The sequence below is a fragment of the Bactrocera oleae genome, chromosome 2 (assembly GCF_042242935.1).
Source record: "Bactrocera oleae isolate idBacOlea1 chromosome 2, idBacOlea1, whole genome shotgun sequence".
Taxonomy (NCBI): domain Eukaryota; kingdom Metazoa; phylum Arthropoda; class Insecta; order Diptera; family Tephritidae; genus Bactrocera; species Bactrocera oleae.
This window is the reverse complement of record NC_091536.1, coordinates 69,878,823-69,901,438: the sequence shown is the minus strand read 5'-3', so window position 1 is coordinate 69,901,438 and position 22,616 is coordinate 69,878,823. Positions and strand designations below refer to the sequence as shown.

Sequence of the window (22,616 nt, the reverse complement as noted above, 5' to 3'; positions counted from 1 at the left end):
TATACGAGCAAGAATCGCATCAGGATACTATCACACCAGCATTGTTGTTTCTGCTGTCACCAGTCACCCACCATCAACACCACAGCACAAAACAATGCATTAAATATGAGGCATTCGTGGACTCAGGCATAAGTATTTCGAGAAAAAAAAAACATAGAACAATGGCACAGTGTTCACGAATATTAAAATATGAAGTAAAATACCAAAAACTTTATAGCATTTTGGTCAATTTATAATTTATCCAGCGGTTCCGACAGTTTGACTAGTCGTTTCATAAAGAACAGATTTACTTCGGAGCAACGTTTGCAAATCGTGCATATTTATTAACAGAATAATGGTTCGGTTCGCGCGACGCATCGTAAACTGCGTCCAATATTCGGTCGACATAATCGCCTATCAGAATCGGTAATTCGAGCAATCATGGATCGGTTTCGCAACATGTTTACGCTATTGCTGCTGTGGAACAAAATATCGAAGAATACCCAAATGATTGCGAGTAACAAGACAACTTTTGGTGAGCGCATTATCATGCATCGTGAACCTGTGGCGTGGCCTCTAAGATCGTGTTATAATGTCGCAAATGACGGTTATATGAAGTCGCAAAGTAAAGTGGTCAAAAATTGGACCTTGGCTGAAATTTATTCGTGTTAGCAGCTCCGGTCATTTGCCCAAAATCAAAACATAATGGCAAACTCTTATCTTTATAATATAACTAAATTCTTTGCCATAACATTAAATTATATGCACCCTTTTTATAATACTTTATTAGGTCGCCGAAGTTTTCTTCTGGTTGTTAATAAACTCGTGGCAAACTTAATACATCCTGTTCAGGGCACAAAAAGGAATATGTTTAAACCTTTAAATATAAGATATTATCCATGATGAGTTTTATATTACGCCCCAAAGCACTTGTACTCAAACATGTATTTCGAAAAATCTTTCCGTGACGTTGTGACATGATCAGGCATACCATCTTCGTTTATAAACATTGATTGTTCTTGGTAGAATATAAATCGAGATTTTTCAGTGTTACATAACCAGTTCTGCAATTCCAAAGTTATATTACATATCTGTAGATAGTCCATGCGCTTATAAAGCTTAAAAGCTTTTTTATATGCTATTTCATATCCAACCGCCATTATTTATAAAGCCTTCAGGGGTAATGAAAAATCGTTTAATTTTATTTTAAATTTTACTTTTGTTCAACATCGAACCACTGTTCCATTACACTGTTGTGGATTGCGTGAACTGCGCTGGTGCTGATGCCATTGTTGTTTTCTTTGATTAAGTTTTTGACACCAAAGACAATTAAATGTCCATAAAAAACGACTAGTGCTTCAATAAACGAAGTACCTTCGAATTAAGCAACTGCCTAACGGTTCAGCGAATTCCAGCCCAACTTCCTAAAAGTTCACAAACCCACAAAAAACACATACCCTGGCCAGCGAGTTACTAATTTCCCGTTAATGAGCGCTATTTGCCACAACACCGGTGCGGTGCAGATGTGCTTTCGCAATCGCTTCGAGCGCACATTGGTGGCAAGTGTCATACACCGTCATTAATATTTGGTTTTCAGCCTACGCTTCCTTTCATTTCTAAGTGTATGGCCCAATGCTGCGTATTAGTTTTATTTTTTTTCCTTTCTTTTCTAAAGATTAATTTGTGCCTGGCGAAGAATTGACATTTGCTGTCAACGCTATGTTCTCGTAATTCTCCGCTCAGTCGGGATTTGTATCGAAGCGCACATGAGCTTTGTCGTGTCCGTGTGTGCTCACCAGCATTTCTCTTGATTATTTTTCAAAGCTGCCACATATTATTCCATTGTCTGCCTCAAAGTTATTGGGCGGAAAATTGTTATTAATTGTTCTGCAACACATCAAAAGTCGCATGAGCGCACGGCGTACGTCCGTATCGGATTTCAAGTGATGGTGTTAATTATTATATTGCGTTTTCTTTAACCGAAATGCATATGCATACATACTCTCTATTAGTTTTAAAAGGGAAAACATTGTGGTTGCATAAATCAAACCTATTTTATATTTATTTATGTCCTCCGACGTATACGACAGTTAAGTTTATAACCTTATTATCTGGACTCGATCTTGTTCCAAAATGCATCGATTCTAATCAAAATCAAACCTAAAATGAAATCTTATAATAATCCTCTTTAAAATATGCAAGTTCTTAGTTACTTCTACTAATCGTTTGAAGGTAATGTTTTCGAAACAAATGTCTCATTTAACGTCAAGAAATGTTAAGCTCGATTTTGGAAGATTTTTATTGCTAATGAAATGTTAACCGCACCAGACAAAAACTTTTTCTGTATGCAAAGCATTGCGGGGTCTCTTTATTCGCGCTCTAAATAGCATTATTTTGCATATTTATATACCCGCTAAGCCGAGTGCGAAGTACTTTGAGAGTTTACTTCGCAGAACTTGAGTTTTTAAGTCTGTGCACACTAATATAATAAATATTATAATACTTTAAATTCTACGGAATATAAATGTCAAACAGTTCTAAATGGTTATATCATAAAAGTTAGGCGAAAACATTCCTATTTGTCATTATTTAAAAAATTGATAATTGAGAATATTATCGAGTAAGAATAGGTACTGCTACTAACATAGGCTAGTAAGGTAATCTGTGGTACCTTCGCTCAATTTAATATTCAAAATTGCAAAGCATCAATCGTATTTGAGCACCTCGTATCATTTGAGAACTTATTGCATATTCGGTTATTGGGTGCGAGTCCCACTTGCTTGTATTCATTGGTCCAGTGTCTAGATTAGCTTTCTGATATCACAAATGCCGTGGGCATATGCAGGAAAAATTATGTACTCTTCGAATTCACAATTAAAACTTTTTTGGGGTTAGACCTATTATAGGTATGTAAGCTCTCCAAAGAGCTTAAGAGTCTCTTTTTCGTATCTGCATGTTTACGTATGTATACTTTTGTTTGAGCTGTTGATTAGGCCATTTGTCCTTGTCTCAATCTATCTATCTATCTAGGCCAAATCTTTTGGCTTGGTCATATTTTTTACTCAAAGTGTAACTGGTTGTCTCCATGGACAGTTTATCAAAGACATTGGGTGATTTCGTCGTTGGATTTATTAAAGTTAAAGATCCGTTAGGAAACTGAATTAAAATGGAACCTTTACCGTATAGATTTAAAAAATGTTGTGGGAATTATTGGTCTATATACTTGTATAAGAAAGGGAGTATAGTTTTAAGTAATATCGTTTTGTCGTATAAGCCATTTTTTAAATTAAAGCAACAAATCGCTTTGAGCCGACCACAAATTTTATGAGGCGGCTAATGTCAGTTACGGCTATGTCTCCTGGTTCGCCGAACGTTTGACTGCTGAGATGTTTCAACCTCTAGCAAATGCTGGACAATGGTTCTTCGCCATTGTTGTCGATGCTTTGATATTTGCAATTCACTTTCTTTCATACAACTTTGACAGTTTGCGTCCGTATGGATTTTTAGCCTTACAGCGTGAATGCCTATTGGACAATATCCAGTAAGAACCATTGGGACAAGATAAACTTTACTAAGGGCAAGTAGTATTACTAAACACACTTTTTTTACGTTCTCATGACTTCCTTGTTTCCATTTTAATAATTTTGTGTGATTTTTTTGTGTTGGAATGTTTTGAAAAGTGTATTTTTTAATCATAAAAACAATGCAAAATAGTTGATTTTGTCATTATGAGTTAAAACACTTTTGACAAACTGTTGTTTTTGGGCTATCGACAAAACTTTTAATATATGTGACTAACTTGTCACACTGTCATATTTAGAAATACAATTTCCACTTTCAAAAAATACCTTACTACTTTTTAATACCAAAAAATATGCAAAACTATATTCAAATTTTAGATTTCACCCCGCACACGTAGCATCATATCGCACGCATCAAACCCAATAAAAGTGTAAACGGCGGCACATTAGCGGGAATTGGGCGCAAAGTTGAAAATCAATACAATTACAAACACTTATCGAAACTAATAAAAGCGGAAAACAGCAGCAAATAGATTTCAAGTGCATTATTCAAGCAACATGCGTTTTCAATCATTTTTCCAGCAACGCCCGAGGCTATAAAAATTCACTAAGGCCTCACGGCGCCCCGGTGCTTATATATTCTAAGCTTAATATGGGTGCATGTACGTTTGGATGGGTGTTGAAAATGAAATAAAAAAGCGCTTATGTGGAACAACGCGAGAATACTCACACCTTTTAAGCAGAATTTATTAAACTCCTACTGTGACATGTTATCCTTTCGCTGCGGGGGGGGGCTAAGAAACACCCATCATCACACACATTGACAAGTACTTAGGCAATACTGGAGTGGAATGCAGCGTGCAATCTGCGTAGTTGGTTATTGGATGTTATATCAATAGATGTATTTGTTAAGGAAATAACGGGAAAATGTGACATATTTTCAAGTGCTGCACGTCATTACATCAAATCACGATTTACGACCCCCGATTTAACTCCCTGTGAGATATGCACATGAAAGTAAGTGGAATGTGCAAAAATATATGGAAATCATTGTGAATGGATATGAAAAATCCAAGCATGAAATTCAAAAAAATAGCCAATGAAATGAAGGCATCACATGCGGATATGGAAATTATAGCAATGACGATTTAAAGCAAATTAAATGAAAAACCTTATTTCGTACCAGAATTTAATAATCAGCAATTCAGCTGCTCATTTCATACACACATTCAAACCCGCATTATCAGCCACCTCATTATTATTCAAATTAATTTCTTCTATTATGCGCTTTTTTGTCAATTTAATCCAGCTTATACACGCCTTCACAAATGAGTGAATGTCACATGACAAAACTTCGACACTCACGCTCACTCATCCTGTCTACTTAACGCCTCGCATCTTCTAATGACCGAGAGCGCTCATTGGTTACCACCCTAAAATCCTTGTTCTTACCAACAAATCAACAATTCATACCTATATAGGTGTATACTTGTATCATAGTATATGAACGTAGGTTTGAGATACTTGCATTTGAATACCTAAAATTTGATTCTGTTATTTGTAATCATCTCATCACTTTTCAGTTACTTTTAAGCTGTCAATAATTCGTTCAATCTGCTCGCGATTTTTACAAATGCTACCAAAAATTAAACCAAATGAGGCGAATTGAGTAGAACAAACAATGCCGTGGGCCATAATGAAGACGATAAGAATATATATTTATACCTATATATATATTATAAATGTGTATGTGTAACAATGTCGAAATTTGACATAATTCTTGCACAACCTGGCAATTTCCCAGGAGGCGTGTGAAACATTGTTACATTTTCAATCGAGAAGGAACATGTAGGTATACCCTCTTATAACTTTGCATACCATATACTGAACGTGCGTCTTATTAAAATTTCATTTGTTTCGTCCTATTTCTTTCTTCAAGTGGGCGTTAACTGTACGTGCTTTAAGGAATTTTTTTTGTAGAAACTGTAACGCAATGAGTTTTATATTACTACAGTATTCAGTCACAAAACTCTGTTCTTTTGACAACTCTTTTAATTTCGCATAATTTCTCATCCGAACGATTTCGTTTATTTTCCACCGGCGATTCGTGTCACTATACGACCTCGTTAAATGTTTACGAGCAGTTCGCTGTTCCAGAGATAAATCGTTATAGATCGTAAGCTCTACAACCTTCATACAATTAATTGGAAAATAGTTTCAAAAGATCGAGGAGAAAGGTTAAAGGTTTAATCCTAACCTGGGCATACCTTATCTGTAGCAGCCACTAAGAATAGACATGTTTTGCAAGTATAAGCTTGGCGATTTTCGTTTATTAAAAAAAAAAAATCTAAAGCTATAACGGGTTCACCATGGTGCATTCGTAATGAAAATATTCAAAAACATCTTGTCATTCCTATGATAAAGAAAGTATTCTAGGACAGCTGGATGAACTATGAGCATAAACTTCGTAATATCCATTCGCTAATACCTTGCTACAACGCTGTAATCAAACTAGGTTAAAAACAAAAAGATCTACCAGCCTTATAAGGAGCAACGTATCACCAAACAGGCTCACCTACAACCCTGAATTTGTCTAGTTAAACAGATTTAAGATTTTATTACTTATTTTAGGTTTTGAACAAGCAGATTCAATAAATAAAGATAATTTCGAAAAAAAGAGGATAAAAGAGGATAAGAATCCATATTCGGTAGACATGGCTACGTGTGACTTTTTCCTATTTTCAAAATTAAAGGGAACCTTAAAGGGCAGTCGTTTTACAAGCAGAGATGACATTAAAAGCAGATCTCTGAAAGAGCCAAAGACTATCCCAAAAACCGAGTTTAAGAAGTGTCTCAATTATTAGAAAAAGCGCTGGCATAAGTGCATAATATCGAAGAGAAACTATTTTGAAGGCCACAACAATAATCTAGACGAATGAATAAATATCTTTGTCAAAAAACCCATGTGTTGTTATGTTTTATGGAAGGAAATTGAATTTAATTAGTTAAGCTTTTCCAACGCTCAGCGAGGGCAATGAGCACATCACAAAAATTAATTTCAAATAAAGTTTGAATAATTATTTTATGTTATTTCAATTATATTCAATAATTTGCGCGCTGTCATTGCCAACTCAAATTATAGGCCCGCTTTGAGTTTTATAAGCAAGAGGACGCAACTAATCAAGTGATTTCCCTATGCGTGTGCCATTGCTGTGAGTCAACTCAGGCAAAGCAAAGAAATGATATGTTGGCTACTAATTGTATAAAATTTCTTTTAAACGGGGATTCTTCATATGTTTGAGCTGGTATTTTTTGACTTTGGATACAGAAAACAGCTGAGTTCGGAAGCGTGTACAATGAAAGTACTTTACTATTTTTTATAGCATGAAAAAATCACACTTTTTGTGTAAAATTAATATGTTTAATGTAATTAAAAGATATCTAGAACTAGATTATGGAAAGAAGACCATTGGTCATGTTTTCGGTCACTGGGGTAATAGAAGAAAATAAGAATTTATAGACTGAAACATTAAACTGAAATTCAGAAATACAAAGGCACCTTACAAGAACTTGTTTCCGATCGTTCAGTTTGTATAGCAGCTTTATGATATAGTGATCTGATCTGAACGTCAGGAAAGGACAGGTGCAAATTTCAGATCGATAGCTTAAAAACTGAGGGACTAGTTCGTATATATACAGACAGACAGACGGCCATGGGTTAATCAAGCTCATGCTGATCATTTATGTATATATTTTATAGGGTCTCCGACGTTTCCTTCCGGGTGTTACAAATTTCGTGGCAAACTTAATATACCCTGTTCAGGGTATTAAAAGGTATTCCTAACAAAGAAAGCTAATAATATAATAATAATAATCTTTGAAAATGAACTGTAAAACATTGATGTATTATTTTAATATTCGCTTTGTGATCTGCGTCTGTATCAAACATAGAGGAAAAAGACCCAGAAAACTTATTTCAGTGACTAATTATTCGGCCAAAAAACCAGGAACAAGCGAGACTAAATATATTGTTTTGACGATCTCATTTTTAAAACAATTGTAAATATTACTTGATATGTAATCTGGGATCATTAACTTCACCAATAATGATTGAACGATTCTTCAAGTAATACATTTGTTCACCGAAATTTTCGGATTTCGAATCAATGAAGTATTTCCATTTTTCATATAATTAGAGCTAAAACCGCTGAAAATCTAAAAACCACCGATCATACGGAATGTATAGTTCTAACCTTTTTGGAACTCTTATTTCAAGGATCGGTCTATTTTTTATATAAATTATTAGTTTTATGAAGTAAATATTTGTTTATATAAAATAAAAAATTTATAAAATTTTTCACATTTAAAAAAATTTACTAAATATACAGAAACTACACAGCCAATATCGATATCTTTACTTAAAAATAAAAGGAATAAAACATTATTCCTCCTCATTCGTATCTGGATCCAAATTTCTTAACATCTTTCCAAGAACATCAATATTTGTAGCAATTTTATTGATCTTTTCCGCATTTTCGTTCACCGCATTAACCACTTGACTCTGAAAAAGAAAACATTTAAAATTAATACCGAAAGATATGAGTGCATTAAACAAATAACTCACAGTTCCCTCGTTGAGATCGTCCAACCAATCGGCCTGTGTGATTCCCACAGCGGCAATAAGCAAAAAGACAGCAAAGATTACCGCGATTTTTGTATTCATCGTGAATGAAGCGAAGGCAGCGAATGTGAGGAGTTTAATGATTGATCTCTTCAATGCAATGCTTTTATATATAAAAGAAATGCTACGCTTACGAGCTTAAGCAGGGGATTTTTGCACAGATACTCTTCTAAAGTAGTATTTAGTGATAAGAAAACACAGCGGCAAGATGCTCAATGCTAAAAATAATTTCTACACAAGAGTGCTTTCATTTTCAAGATTGTTGGCCTGCCTGTACAATAATTGCTATATAATACTTTTATTGCGGTAGTAAAATGTACTGACCCGCATATTTTTGTAAATTTTAATTAGACGGAAATTGTTGAAGTAAAGAAAAAGAAGAAACTCTCAGAGTTTTAGTAAAGCTTAGAGTTAAAATGTTCCTTTATTACCTTAGTTTTAGTCCATATACATTAGGATTATAAATTAAAATTATAATTATTTTAGAATTAGCAGATAAACTTTTATAAGACTACTTATGCACACCATTTTAGTATTTCTTAGGCAATCTTTTTTTTAAGGACTATGCACTAACCGAAATTTAAATTGATCACCAAAAAACTACAATATATAGAACTGTGCACACATTCGAACCAGCATGCATATACATACAGCAACAATACAATACGTGAAGTGAAGGAAATCCCCGCCAACGCGCTGATAATGAAAGGTGGCGTTTGATTATATTTCCGTGTGTTACGAATATAAAAGCATTGCCGAGCTGGCTAATTATCAATCAACCCTATTCAAGCTTCGAATAAAGTATTGTAGAAATACACCAAGCGTAAAAATATTTATATTAATATATAATCAACTCACAACAACAAAATGAACTTCAATAAAATTTTTGTGCTCCTGGCTGTCTTAATCGCCGTCTTCGCTGGTCAAACCGAGGCGGGATGGTTGAAAAAAATTGGCAAAAAAATTGTAAGTTGCCTTTCAACACTTAAAGAATTTTTATATAGATCCACATTTCTATACATCTTATTAATTTTAATTTATTTCTAACAAATTTCAGGAGCGCGTTGGTCAACATACCCGAGATGCCACCATTCAAGGACTTGCTGTGGCTCAACAGGCCGCCAATGTTGCAGCAACTTTGAAAGGATAAACTGAATCTGCTCGGAAGTTGCTACAAAAGCATTTATGTACCTAACATAAAAATAATATTTATTTATTTAGAAAATAGTGAATAATTTATGGAGATTAATGTTAAAATACTACAATAAAAATATGTTTCCCAAAATATTTTTCTATATCTAATTCTGATACTAGATCGCAGAGATAGAAGGAACTATAGTTATGGTTCTTAAATGTTACGCTTGTGATAACCTAAGTCATTTTAAAAACAATTACAATTGAACCCTACCTTATAGTGATAGTTAAAGAGTAGTTCGCATTATGGAAACGGCGCAAAAAGTTGTATGAGCTTTGATAGGATCACTAGACTTTACTAAGTCGATCTAGAAGTGTGAGCAAATTGTCAGGCAAATAACTTGTAGGCACTCACTCATAAATTATGAGTCATAATCCAACAATATTATGTGAACTTCCATACTTCCTCAAGTATGACCAAAATTAACATCAGAAACAATTGAATATGTAATATTCGTATTATTGGTGTAGTATAAGCAAATCCATTATTTTTCCATTAGATGGCGTTATTTATCTGTACCTAGCGTTGTGTAAGTCCGATCGGGTTTGGCTAGATGGCGTTAGAAAGTTGACCTTTCGTTTTGTTTGAACGCGCGTCAACGATGGACACTAGAAAAGAGAAAATAGCTATATTTTACAGTTTTTCTTCGATAAGGGCGAAAACACAAGCTAGACGGCTGAAAAAGTCAATAGCGTTTATGGTTCTGAGACTGTAACAGCCAATCATGCGCGATTTTGGTTTCGTCAATTCCGTTCCGGTAATTTCGATATCAAAGATGCACCACGCTCTGGGAGACCAATTATCGAAAAAATCGCTCAAATAATGGAAAACGCCAAGTCCAAACATCGATTGCGATTGTCCAGGACCTAAATATTGCACAAAAAACAGTTTGGAACCATTTGAAGAAGGCTGGATACGAAAAGTAATAATTAAAGCATTCAATTTCATGCAAAAATAATGAATTCATTTACACTACACCTAATATAATATATTTAATAATCATAATAGATTGAAATTGCTTCCTCCAAGGTATGCTAGGAGTATAGCTCAGTTTTTACAAGAACATGCCTAAGAACAAAACTATAGTTATTGCAACAGATCAATAATTCCACTATATAATAGTTTTTTTGTTTTTGTTTTTGTAAGCTTGGCATATTTAAATAAATCCATTAATCACACTGTTCTTATTCAACCTAAACAATTACAACTAACTAAATGTAAAGTATTAATTCAATATGTACGTGAAAATTTGACAACAGAACTCTTCGACCTAGTTCATTCATCCTCCTGAGCAGTAAACGAAATCTCCATGCAATTATCTATGGCATTTTCTATTTGCTTCCGAACATCGTTTTAATAATTTCACAAATTATTATGCTTTCGAGCTGACCTATGACAACGCTATAAATATCAAAGTTTTATTTTACCGATCGAAACCAATTTTGTTTGTATTTTATGTTATGTTTAGGGTTATTTAAAGCGTGTTTTCCAAAATGACGTAAACAAAATATTGAGTTTCCTGCAACAAAAGTGGAATGTTTGATAAAATAGTTTCGATTTCGGATAGAAGGAAATACAAAAAAAACCGAACCCGTAATAAAGAGGAATCACGTAATACCCAGAAAAACAATACTCATGATATTTCACAAATAATTTGCAAATACTGAACAGATTATTAATATGTGTGCTGTTACTGAATTGAAAGTAAAGAAATAAAAAGAAGTAAGAAATGAAACAAACGAAAGATAGAAATATAATTGAAAGAAATAGCAAAAACTTCAAACATTCAATAAGCATGGGTGTTTGTCTGTAAAGACGTTTTAATTAATTACTCGCACAACTGCCCTGCAGGAAAATTTAATCATCAATATACCGAAATAAAAAAAATTAAGGCTACTTGTTAAAATTTGGAAAGTAAATAATTTGTATATAAAAAAAAAATATTTATTTTTAATATATCATGTATTATTAAATTTATCAAAATTATTAATAGTATAATAATAACAATTAATGTGTGATATAAATTTATCAATATAATGTAATGATAAAGAAATGTTTTTTCTTTTGAATAGTTGCATCAAAAATTTCAGTTCAAGTTTTTCATTCAGATTTATAAGTATAAAGACATTTATGAATGAAACAGAGCTGAATTTATTTACTTGCACTTCTTATACAAATTGTTGAAATAGTGTAGATATTTGCTTAAATAATGTCAATACAAGTGATTTTTTATTTCCAAGTCTCAAACTGAAAGCAAACGAGCGGTTTATTTGCAGGTGATTAATAACTGAAGCTGAATTTTTTTAAACTTTAAAAATTGCCTCAAAATGAAGCATTGTTTATAAATATAAATGATGCCAGAATAGCTGAGAAAATATTGTTGATAAAGATTAACAAGCGCCAAATAATAATTCTCAAGAAAATGAGAAAAATACTTTTTGTAAGAAAACCTTAAAGATTGACTAAGTTTTTTATATTAGTTTGTGAGCGTATTGAACGAAGAATAATATCTAATCAATATTTTTATAATGTAATCAAGTTAGTATTCAATGTTCATATATCCAAATTTTAAACTGTATTCCTATGTGATAAATAGTTGCCCTTATATATTTAAGATTACCGTAATAGATTTAAGATTTTCCAGATTTTAGATTTCATAAGAAGTTCTCTATGAGATAACGTTTGAACTTACTGTCTATAGACAACCGCAATTGCAAGGTCGGCGATGGCTTAAAAAGGGGATTTTTCCACAGTCGACATTCTAGAGTTTTAGTGATAAGATAGGCAAGATGCTAAGGCCTAAAAATAATTTCTATACACGAGTGCTTGCTATTTTTGGATTTGTCTTACTAACTTTGTCCACCCAAATTTTTTTATGCTGCAAATAAATAAATACATACATACATACATAACTCCTTTGTCAAGCACTGAGTGTCATACAAGTAGAAAGAAATCCCCGACAACGCGCTGATAACGAAAAGTAGCACTTGATTGCATTTCCAAGCTTAAAATAAGCTCATACTAATAAAATGAACTTCAATAAAATTTTTGTTCTCTTGGCTGTCTTCATTGCCGTCTTCGCTGGTCAAACTGAAGCAGGATGGTTGAGAAAGATTGGCAAAAAAATTGTATGTCTCTACCAAAAAGTACTCTAAACAGAAATACATTTCTGTACTAATTCTTGAAGAACGAAGCATTTACATGTGACTTTCCCTTTTCTTTTTGTAACATTTCAGGAGCGTGTCGGTCAACATACTCGTGATGTCATAATCCAGACTATTTCTGTGGCTCAGCAGGCAGCCAATGTTGCAGCAACTGTGAAAGGAAAAACTGAACATGTTCGGAAGTTATGTAGCTAAATTAAGATTAATATTTATTTATGTAGATAAGTTTGTAACTGAATTACTGAAATTAAATTAAGAATAAAGACAATTTTTTCAAAAACTAAACACTTTTTATACTTACTTACACTTATATTTGCTATATAATAATTATATCAAACCTTCCGAATACTGTTATCCAGAAATTTCTACGATAATATATTTTTTGTTTTATATCTTTAAGCTTTCCTTAAAGGAAGAAATTACTTTCTTCTCGACTGTCCAGTATTCGACAGACCGATTGAAACATCATGTCATACCTTCGCTGAGTGAGGTGAATTTGCTGAAAGCTCAACTAATTTGTGCAAGACGCTTCGACTCAAACCGAAACCTAACCTCCTAATGTATAGTATATTGGGTCAGTTTTTGTTTTCGAAGGTTTTGTGGCTATGCTGGGTGTTAGTTTTATGACACATGTTTACTTGAAAAAATCTCTCATATCGAAGGATTCTACCTGTTTCAAGTTTAATATTAAGTCGTCTGAATTTAACTAGTTACAAACGGGATTAAATACTTCTCCCTTTACCTTCAATCAATAATATTTCGACTCACAAGCTCATCGTACCACCAAGGCAACAACACTCCAGACTAATAAAAGTAAGTGTTATTTATACCGAATACAGGGTATAGAATATAATTATACCTTGAGCAGGGTATGTTAAGTTTGCCACAATGTTTGTAATATATTATATATGCCTACTTTATTGGTATCATATACATATATAAATGATCAGCGGGACGATCTCGATTTAGCCGTTTGTATGTCCGTTTGTATATACGAGAACTAGTACCTCAGTTTTTGAGATATACTTGTATTTCTAAAAATTTTGCACACCTTCTTTTCTTACTATTAAGCTACTTGTTTGTCGGAACCGCCTATATCGGACTATAGCATATATCATATAGCTGCCTTACAAACTGGCCGGTCAAAGTCAAGTACAAAACAAGGTGACAAGGTATCTTAACAAAATTTCGTATAAATTATTATCCAAAGCATCGTTGCAATCTTCAAATATATTGTTCAGATCAGACCACTACTGACCGATCAAAATTAGAGTAAATATATTTTTATACACTTTTATGATATAAAAAATGCACCTGTAAAGAGTGTTAACTACGGTGCAACCGAAATCAACGTGTTTTCTTGTTATATTATTTTTTTTTATGTTTAAAATTCAATTCACTGGAGCACCTTACATCCTCTAGAAACCATTTGAATTATGGAATACCAGCAAGTGAAATTTGTGATGTTTATTAATGCCAAATACTTTTCTTTAATATAATATTGGATAATCTAGCTAAAAAGCTCAAAATTATTTAGAGCCTTAAAATTTAATAAAAATATACTAATTTGGCCATAACTGTTACGGATTGTTAAAAATAAGTAAAGCGATCGCGCTCATAAAATTTTGGACAAAAATATATATAAAGCGTCTACCAATAGGGATGACGTGTTTTTACAGCTCGCGGCGGCCATGTTTGTTTACGGATTTGTATCAAATTTTGTCAGTGATTTCAGTTAGGTTTGCCATTTTATTATGTCACGTTTCACTTTGGCACAACGCTCGAAAATTGTCCAAGATTATTACACAAATTCACGTTCTCCGAAAAATTCACAAATTCACGTTCATCGAAAAATCATAGTCTCAGATGAGGCCCATTTCTGGCTTAACGGCTTCGTGAAATTCTCGTATGGTTTAGGAAACGCAATTGCTTCCCCAAATATTTACCGTTTGGTGCGGATTGTGGTATGGCGGCATCATCGGGCCTCATTTTTTTCGAAATAATGCAGGAAGTACCGTTACCATCTATAGCGAGCGTTATAACATAATGTTGACCTATTTTTTTCCGGAATTCGATGACATCGACGAGGACGATCTCTACTTCCAACAAGACGGTGCGCCGCCTCATGTTTCACGACCATAGACACGTTGAGTGCAAAGTTTGACGACATGTTAAGTTCGAAAAATGGCTCAGTCAAATGTCCGCCAAGATCATTTAAGGCCTCAAGATTATTTTCTCTGAGGGTATATTAAATCAAAGAACTACGCCAATCAACCAGCAACGCACGAGGAGCTTGAAGATAACCTTCAGCACACTACAGCCGAAAGAAAATTGTAAGTCTCCAACAAATACTGTAAACGGAAATATACTTCTGTACTAGTTCTTAATGAACGAAGAATTTATGAATTTCCTTATCTTTTCATAAAATTTCAGAAGCGCGTTGGTCAACATACACGAGATGCCTCAATCCAGACCATCGCTGTGGCCCAACAGGCTGCAAATGTTGCAGCAACATTGAAGGGATAAGCTGAATGTTTTTCCGCGACAAATATCTATTTCCATATATGTTTTAAGACTTAATTTAAATTAATATTAATTATTTAGACAGTCTGGCCGATTTATGGAGATTAAAACATAAGTAGTATTCTACAATATTAAAATAGCTATTAAGGTTAAAAAAAATATATATATTCATTACATTTATTTATGGCCTTTGTGTTAGCGATGTATCAATCTTTACTTTAATTTTTAGATTAAGTAAAATTATACTGAATGCCAATAAAAACCAATCGTTTTAGACAATTCTTCTCACTTTAAATTTTCGATCTATTGAAATTATATTATGAGCAAAAATGTCTATAAGGAAAAATTTTTAGCACCATTGCTCGTTTTAGTACTATTGTATTTTATACAGTATTGACCCTGCCGATGATTAATAAAATTTAATGAAATTTTCAAAATAAGTACGCATATTTAAAAAATAAGTCAGAAATTTTCCACATTTTTTTTCTGGTAGAGCGGGTTTCATACAAATATATATAACTTTGTTTTGTTTTTTAAAAAATGTCGCAGGGAGACTAACAGAAAGAAAAGTTATCATGATATTAAAAACAAAATTTTCATTTTGTGATGCCGATGTTGGGATTAAAAATTAAATTTAATTTTAGGTATTAAAAATTAGGTTTTTAATATGTTTTAGTTTTAAACCCAAACTAATGAGAAGTATGTGAATTTAAATTTTGTTTAATCCCGTATTTGGAATTACAAAATAAAATAAAATTTATCAAAGAACCTAATTGCAAAAAGTGAAAAATCACAGATCGACCATATATAATAATAAGAATAGATTTGAACCTTCTTTGACTACAGAAAGAACAGCTGGATCAAGTCGTACGGAGGTAATACTTATAAAAAAGAGTTCGTTAAGGAATTTAATGTCAATCTCGAAGAAACGGCAGCGGGTATTAAAAGTTACCGAAAATTGTAACGAAATGGTTAAGCCCATTCATGATTTAGACCTTTTTGTGTTATGATTATTTCAAGTATCATCCGTTAGTTCCTTACATTGCGTAAAACTTAATATCAATGCAGGAAAAATATATTGTAGACTTGCGGTTGAGGTTCATACAGCCTCGCGCTCTGCTTTATGACAATTCCAAAAACATTTTATGAATCTAATTAAATCAATTGTTCAAGTCATATCATACAAGTATTTATCGATTGACTAATACGAATTCGAATATAGCTCAGAACTTAACATAGAACATAGGACATACGCATGGTATTTTTATTTAATGTTTGGACAGCAAGATATATTCGAAAAAAAATCCTCAATTTTAAAAATTGTATGAGCGCACAGACCGAAATCCGGTTCTTTAATGTACTTTTTATTTAGTTACCAAGTGTTGAATCAACTGGTGTTTCGCAAAATGACGTGTCTCAAATTTTGGGTTTCAATTAACAAAAGTTGATCATATTAAACATTTTGAAGAAAGCAGAACTGAAAAAATCACGAAACTTGGTTAAAAAGGAATAACCGAATACCTAGAAAAACAATGCCAACGAAGTTTCAGCAATAATTTGCGAATAATAAGCAACTAATTTGTATTGTTGAATGGTAAGTAAAAAATAATAATTATTAACAAATGAGACGAACAAAAAATAGCAATATGATTGAAAGTAATAGCGAAACCACAAACATTTATCCACACACGTAAATATGTGTTCGTGTATGTAGCTCCATCAAAGTTAATTATGCGCACAAGTACCTTGCAGGAAAATTTAAGCATTGCTCTAGAAAAACAGGTTAAAATTAAACTGACTACTTTAATTAAGGAAAAGTACCTTATTATTATTTATTATATATTTTTAACTTTAGCCACGTACAATCTTGTTCAAAATGTTTAAAAACAAAACAATTAATGATAGCATCATTCTTATGGTTTCATAGATAATATTGATATAATATTTAAAATATATATAACAACTTTAAATAGTTGATTTGTTTAAAAATCTCGAGTTACATAGGTATCAAAAAGATTTTTTGTGTGAATATATACGAATATAAATATAAAATATATTATATAAAAAAGTACCAAAAATACCTCGCCCGACGAAAGTTATTCGAAAATAAATTTCAAAATTTGATGTTTTCGTTTGTAGAGAAATTTTAATTAATAATTTTCCTACAAGGCAATCAACAATTAATGAAGATATCTTTGTAAGTATAAACGCATTTATGAATGAAACGTGCCTTTACTCATAAAATTTACTATAAATGTGTTTGTAAACCTTTTTTAACTTATGCACTGTAATTGGTTCCCAAAATTTTAAACCGCGTTTTCTCGAACCACTGTTTTCAAAGTCTGTTAGAAAAATTGCTCTGAAACGGATGAAACGATCAACTTGAAATTGTCACACGATTCTTCGATATATTTGCGAGGTAATGATTGAAAAAATAAGATTTTTTATAATAATTACATATTTTTAAACCAAACTAAAGTGACAATTTTTTCACAAAAAAGACTTTTTTTGGGAAGCCGACACGTTTTTTTGGTTTTTTGCATTCTAGATATTTGCTGACCAACAGAAATTTTTTTCGGAGGTCCTCCTGAAGAACGGCTGCAGGAAAAATATAAAATTTTTAAAAATGGATTGTAATTTTGTTATACATCATTTTGTATTTGGGAAGTTATTTAAAGCATTAATTCATGATTATAAAAAGATCGCCATATTTTTACTTAAATATACAGACTCCCGAATCATACAATTAATTCGTTAAAAAACGATCGTTTGAGAATTACAATTATAATTTAAGAACTGCTCACTTTAATCAAGCAGTATTGTTATAATATTCAAAAAATCATTTTTCCAAACTTACTTTACGCTCTAGCAGAAGAAATTAAATTCCTCATATTCATTTGAAATAACTTAATCTTACAACGCTCTATCATTCTAAGAGCAAACAAACCTTTTCGATACATTATATTAAACTTTTCTTCAGAATCATTTTAAACCGGTTAGAAATTAAATTCACTGGAACTAACTGTTCTCAAAATTTTCAATAGCATACATTATCTAGGAATTTATTTTTATTTTCATTCAAAAATGCATTTTACTAATACACAACAAATAAAAATTTATTAATTTCATTTAGAATCATGATAAAAACTTTTCCACATCTTTTCAAACATATCAGCAGTTTTAGACGCTTGGTCTATTAAATCCAATTTCTTTTGCAGCAAATCAGTCTGAAAAGGAAAATACTTGAAATTAAACCGATGTATTTGAATGTATTAAGCAAATTACTAACAGCACTCTTAGTGAGTTCCGTTTTCTTTTGCAGCAAGTCTGTAAGTTGAGACTGAAAAAGAAAAACACTTTAAATCAATATCGAAAGATATGAGTTTAATAAGTCAACAGCTAACAGCGCCTTTGGTGAGACTGCCAAAAAAGTCCCGCTGTTGACATTCCACGCCCGCAAGAAGCAGAAAAGCACCAAATATTATCATCATTTTTATAATCATTTTGAGATGAATGCTTGATGCCTCGAGATAACTGCTATTTTTCAAAACGGAATGCGACGTTTACGAATGTAATGGATAACGGAACGAATTTTTGCTAGAAATAGCGTCTCAACACGAATGTTTCAGATTTTTAAAGATTTCTTTAGGGCGGTTTGAGAATATACAAATTAGACACGGTAACAAATTTGATTAACCGGAACGAAACACCTAGTGTGCTAAATGAAATCTCATGCTACTGATTATAATACGAATATTGAGCCACTTTTTAGTATTAAGCAGAACAAGAAAAAAGTTAACTTTGGCTGCATCAAAGCTATAATACCCTTCACATGTGTATTTCTTTTAGCGACTATATGCATAACTAAATCTGAAATCGTAACCGTCCAACGTTTTGCATCCAATTTAAAACATTTTACGCGTTCTTAGTAAGTCAGTTTGTATAGCAGCTACATATATGTATAGCATAGTGATCCGTTCTGAACAAAATATTTCCATACAAGACTTCGATTTTGACCGATCACTTTGTATGCAGCTCGATAATAGAGAGAGTGTTGTACAACCTGATAGTTGTCGGAAACAGAATTGAAAGCGATAAAAAAATGTAGTAGGTGTCATGAATTGAGATATTATTGGTTTGACGTTCGAAACGGAAATTGTATCGGTTTTGGGTGTCACGGAAACCAATTTTAACAAAGCAAGAGGATAGTCGCTGACAGATTTGAAATGTAAGTTAAGAAATTAATTTATATTAGTGTTACGATTTAATATATCTTTATTTCTATAGAAGAAAACATAAGAATAAAACACAAAATGTCATAATTATTGAGTTTATGGAATAAATCCAGATACTTTAAGAGGATTTATAAAACGTAATAAACGCAATTTAACACCCAAATGCGTGTTTATACAGTCGATAATGTGATATAAATCTGTAAAGTATGCATGTCTACAAGCATACAAGCGAATGCAAGCCAAATATCACATGCGATTACCCTGGTGCATCAAGTGGATTACTGTGATCTCTTAATATTTTCCTTTTAATTTTTACTTTACTTTTTTCTTCCAGAACTGGTTTGCAATTCTGACAACTACGCAAATCTATCTTGGATTCCACAACACCGCTGATTACTTCCAGACAGATCAGTCATTTATATATACCTTCTATAGGGTATCCGAAATTTCTTTCAGAGTGTCGACCCTCTTCGAAAATTTTAATTAAAGCATAAAAGAAAAAGCTGTAGTCACCAAAATTTACTGAATTGACTGAATATTGGTATAACATAACGACAACCAAACAAATCAAAACAAAGTATGACAAACGTATCACACTCAGCGTATTAGCTAGTTCTGACCAATATATATGGTGTACGATTGTCAGACAGAATAACGGAAACCAGTAGATTCCATATATGAAACTTAAGAGATGTTATGGAAATTCAGAACGTTCTATGGCGTGGTTATAGGACACAAATATTGATCATCAAAATTTTATATGGAGCAGTAATATGAATGTATATAGCTATTCCAGCTTGCGCTGAGTACCATAGAAAGAAATCCCCGACAACGCGCTGATAACGAAAAGTGGCACTTGATTGTATTTCCACTGTTCGCGTACAACGAGTATAAAAACAACCTCAAGCTGGCGAATGTTCAATAACCACAATTCGAACGGCGAATAATACAGAACTTAAAATACACGCACACTAACAAAATGAACTTCAATAAAATTTTCGTTCTCCTAGCTGTCTTCATTGCCGTCTTCGCTGGTCAAGCTGAAGCAGATTGGTGGAAAAGGATTGGCAAGAGAATTGTAAGTCTACAACAAATTCTCTAAACTAAAAAATATTTCTCTACAAATTATTAAATTACAAAACATTTATGAATTTCCTTTTCTTTTCATAAAATTTCAGGAACGCATCGGTCAACAAACTCGAGATGCCACCATCCAGGTCATTGGCGTAGCTCAACAGGCGGCCAATGTTGCGGCAACATTAAAGGGATGAACCAGCCAGCTGATACAACAAACAATGAAATGTAATGTTTATTTAGTTAGATCATTTTGTGACTGATATTAAATTAATAGTAAAAAAATAAATTCTTTTTACTTTTATACGCATTATTATTATTAAAAATTGATAGAATTAACTTTATTTTAAGGAAAAATTTATTGATTTGTAAACCATAAATATTCTTTTTTCATCATATTTTACGCAAGAAATGAAAAAAATAAACCAAATACTAAATATTTTATGTTTCATTTCGCTAAGAACAAAATGTTTGTTTTCTAAAAAGTTTCAAGGTCAAGGACTGTCAACTTGGCAGCATTCGTTTTGAAAGTGTTTACGCTCCTCATTGAGAATCTGCTAGAGTACTTAGGAGGATAACAAATATTTGATCCGATTTTCATCTTTTTATTGTTCACTCAAATATAAGAAGAGATACAATTAATATGAAAATTAAAATTTCGGTTATCTTTTTAGTCGACATATTTTATTAAGATTGTGCAACATTTTGTGTCAATCTTAAAGATTTCTCATTTGTACACCATGTATGCGGGGATATATAATATTAGGTAAAGTAAAAAGTTCATTCGGTTTTTTATTGATTTTTCAAAAGATGATAACTTTGTGTACATTTGTCCGATTTAAGTCAAATATGCGCCGTTTTGTCCGTAAACTTATTGCCAACCTCATTATACCCCTCTCGTAGAAGGCGGCGTCCCTATTGGCAAAAAACTCGGAGAGCCAATTTTCACAGGCCTCTCTTGAGGCCAACTTCTCACCACTAAGCGCGTTCGCCATGGACAGGAAAATATGGTAATCACTTGGTGTCAGGTCCGGACTATAAGGTGGGTGCATTAGCACCTCCCATCCGAGCTCCCGGAGCTTTTGGCGCGTCACCAAAGACGTGTGTGGCCTGGCATTGTTCTGATGGAACACAATTCGGCCGCTGTTGATCATAGATGGCCTCTTCTGGATGAGTCCTGCCTTCAAGCGGTCTAGTTGTTGGCAGTAGAGGGCTCAATTGAGCGTTTGGCCATAGGGGAGCAGCTTGTAGTAAATGATTTCTTGCGAATCCCACCAAACACGCAGCAAAACCTTCCTGGCCGTCAATCCGGTCTTGGCCGCCGTCTGGGCCGCTTCCCCGAGCTTTGACCACGACCGTTTGCGCTCGATATTGTCGTAAGTGACCCATTTATCATCGCCAGTCACAATCCGCTTCAGAAACGGGTCGATTTTGTTGCGATTCAGCAGCGATTCGCAGATGGAAATTCGGTCCATCATGTTTTTTGCGTTAGTTCGTGTGGCACCCAAACATCGAGCTTCTTTTTGAATCCAAGGTTATGCAAATGGTTCCAAACGGTTTTCTGGCTTATCTTTATTTCCTCAGCACTTAAATAAGTGCCCACGTGACGGTCTGTTTCCACTATTTCCATGATTTTATTGCAATTTTCGATGACAGGCCTCCCGACGCGTGATGCATCTTTGACATCGAAATTACCGGAACGCAACCTAGCAAATCACTTTTGTGCTACACGTTCGTTTACAGTATCGGGCCCATAAACTAAATTAATGTTTTCAGCCGCTTTGGCTGCTTTTTCGCTTTGATCGAAGAAAAATTGTAAAATATAGCGAATTTTCTCTTTGCTGGTATCCATCTTTGACGAGCGCTCACAACGCACTGAGTCAATCAATCGAAAAACTGTCAAGGACAAACTTTGATGCGCCACGTAACACTAGTACTATGGACAATAACACCATCTCTTAAATAAAAGCCGAACGAACTTTTTACTTTACCCAATATATGTTAAAATATTTAATTTAATCTAGTTATATAACCCCACATTGGATGGCAAATTGAAAATCGTTAACTTTTTTCATTATGAAATCGATTTCGATGGTTCACTTGCTATTGGAAGAAGCATGTAACTTAATTCAAAGTACATGCACTTTCTTCTTGTTTTCTTTTTGAAAAACCTTTCTTATATCAAGATTTTCGGCCTTATCTACTGTTGACCAAAAACGTCAACTGTATTTTGTTAATAGAGCC

At 33.1% G+C, this 22,616-nt stretch overlaps 3 protein-coding genes and 2 long non-coding RNA genes across 5 annotated transcripts; 3 read left to right on the top strand and 2 right to left on the bottom strand.

Annotated features, from left to right (window-relative positions):
* Window positions 1-7,853: 7,853 nt before the first annotated feature.
* On the bottom strand, window positions 7,854-8,510 carry LOC138855724 (uncharacterized). Its single transcript, XR_011394795.1, has 2 exons — window positions 8,125-8,510; window positions 7,854-8,061 (listed from the first exon to the last, which is right to left on the bottom strand). It is a non-coding gene; the product is annotated as an uncharacterized lncRNA (long non-coding RNA).
* Window positions 8,511-8,938: 428 nt separating this feature from the next.
* On the top strand, window positions 8,939-9,466 carry LOC106616239 (cecropin-2). Its single transcript, XM_014232805.3, has 2 exons — window positions 8,939-9,147; window positions 9,239-9,466. Exons 1-2 carry the CDS (start codon window positions 9,049-9,051, stop codon window positions 9,329-9,331), a joined length of 192 nt encoding a protein of 63 aa, XP_014088280.1. The 5' UTR covers window positions 8,939-9,048; the 3' UTR covers window positions 9,332-9,466.
* A 2,710-nt stretch (window positions 9,467-12,176) lies between these two features.
* LOC106616218 (cecropin-2) lies at window positions 12,177-15,066 on the top strand. The gene is made up of 2 exons (XM_070105582.1): window positions 12,177-12,504; window positions 14,974-15,066. The coding sequence occupies exons 1-2, from the start codon at window positions 12,406-12,408 to the stop codon at window positions 15,064-15,066; spliced, it is 192 nt and encodes a 63-aa protein (XP_069961683.1). The 5' UTR covers window positions 12,177-12,405.
* A 3,031-nt stretch (window positions 15,067-18,097) lies between these two features.
* Window positions 18,098-18,695, bottom strand: LOC138855739 (uncharacterized). Its single transcript, XR_011394817.1, has 3 exons — window positions 18,468-18,695; window positions 18,353-18,403; window positions 18,098-18,290 (listed from the first exon to the last, which is right to left on the bottom strand). It is a non-coding gene; the product is annotated as an uncharacterized lncRNA (long non-coding RNA).
* A 1,563-nt stretch (window positions 18,696-20,258) lies between these two features.
* LOC118681850 (cecropin-2) lies at window positions 20,259-20,664 on the top strand. The gene is made up of 2 exons (XM_036368383.2): window positions 20,259-20,376; window positions 20,477-20,664. The coding sequence occupies exons 1-2, from the start codon at window positions 20,278-20,280 to the stop codon at window positions 20,567-20,569; spliced, it is 192 nt and encodes a 63-aa protein (XP_036224276.2). The 5' UTR covers window positions 20,259-20,277; the 3' UTR covers window positions 20,570-20,664.
* The last annotated feature ends 1,952 nt before the right edge of the window (window positions 20,665-22,616 follow it).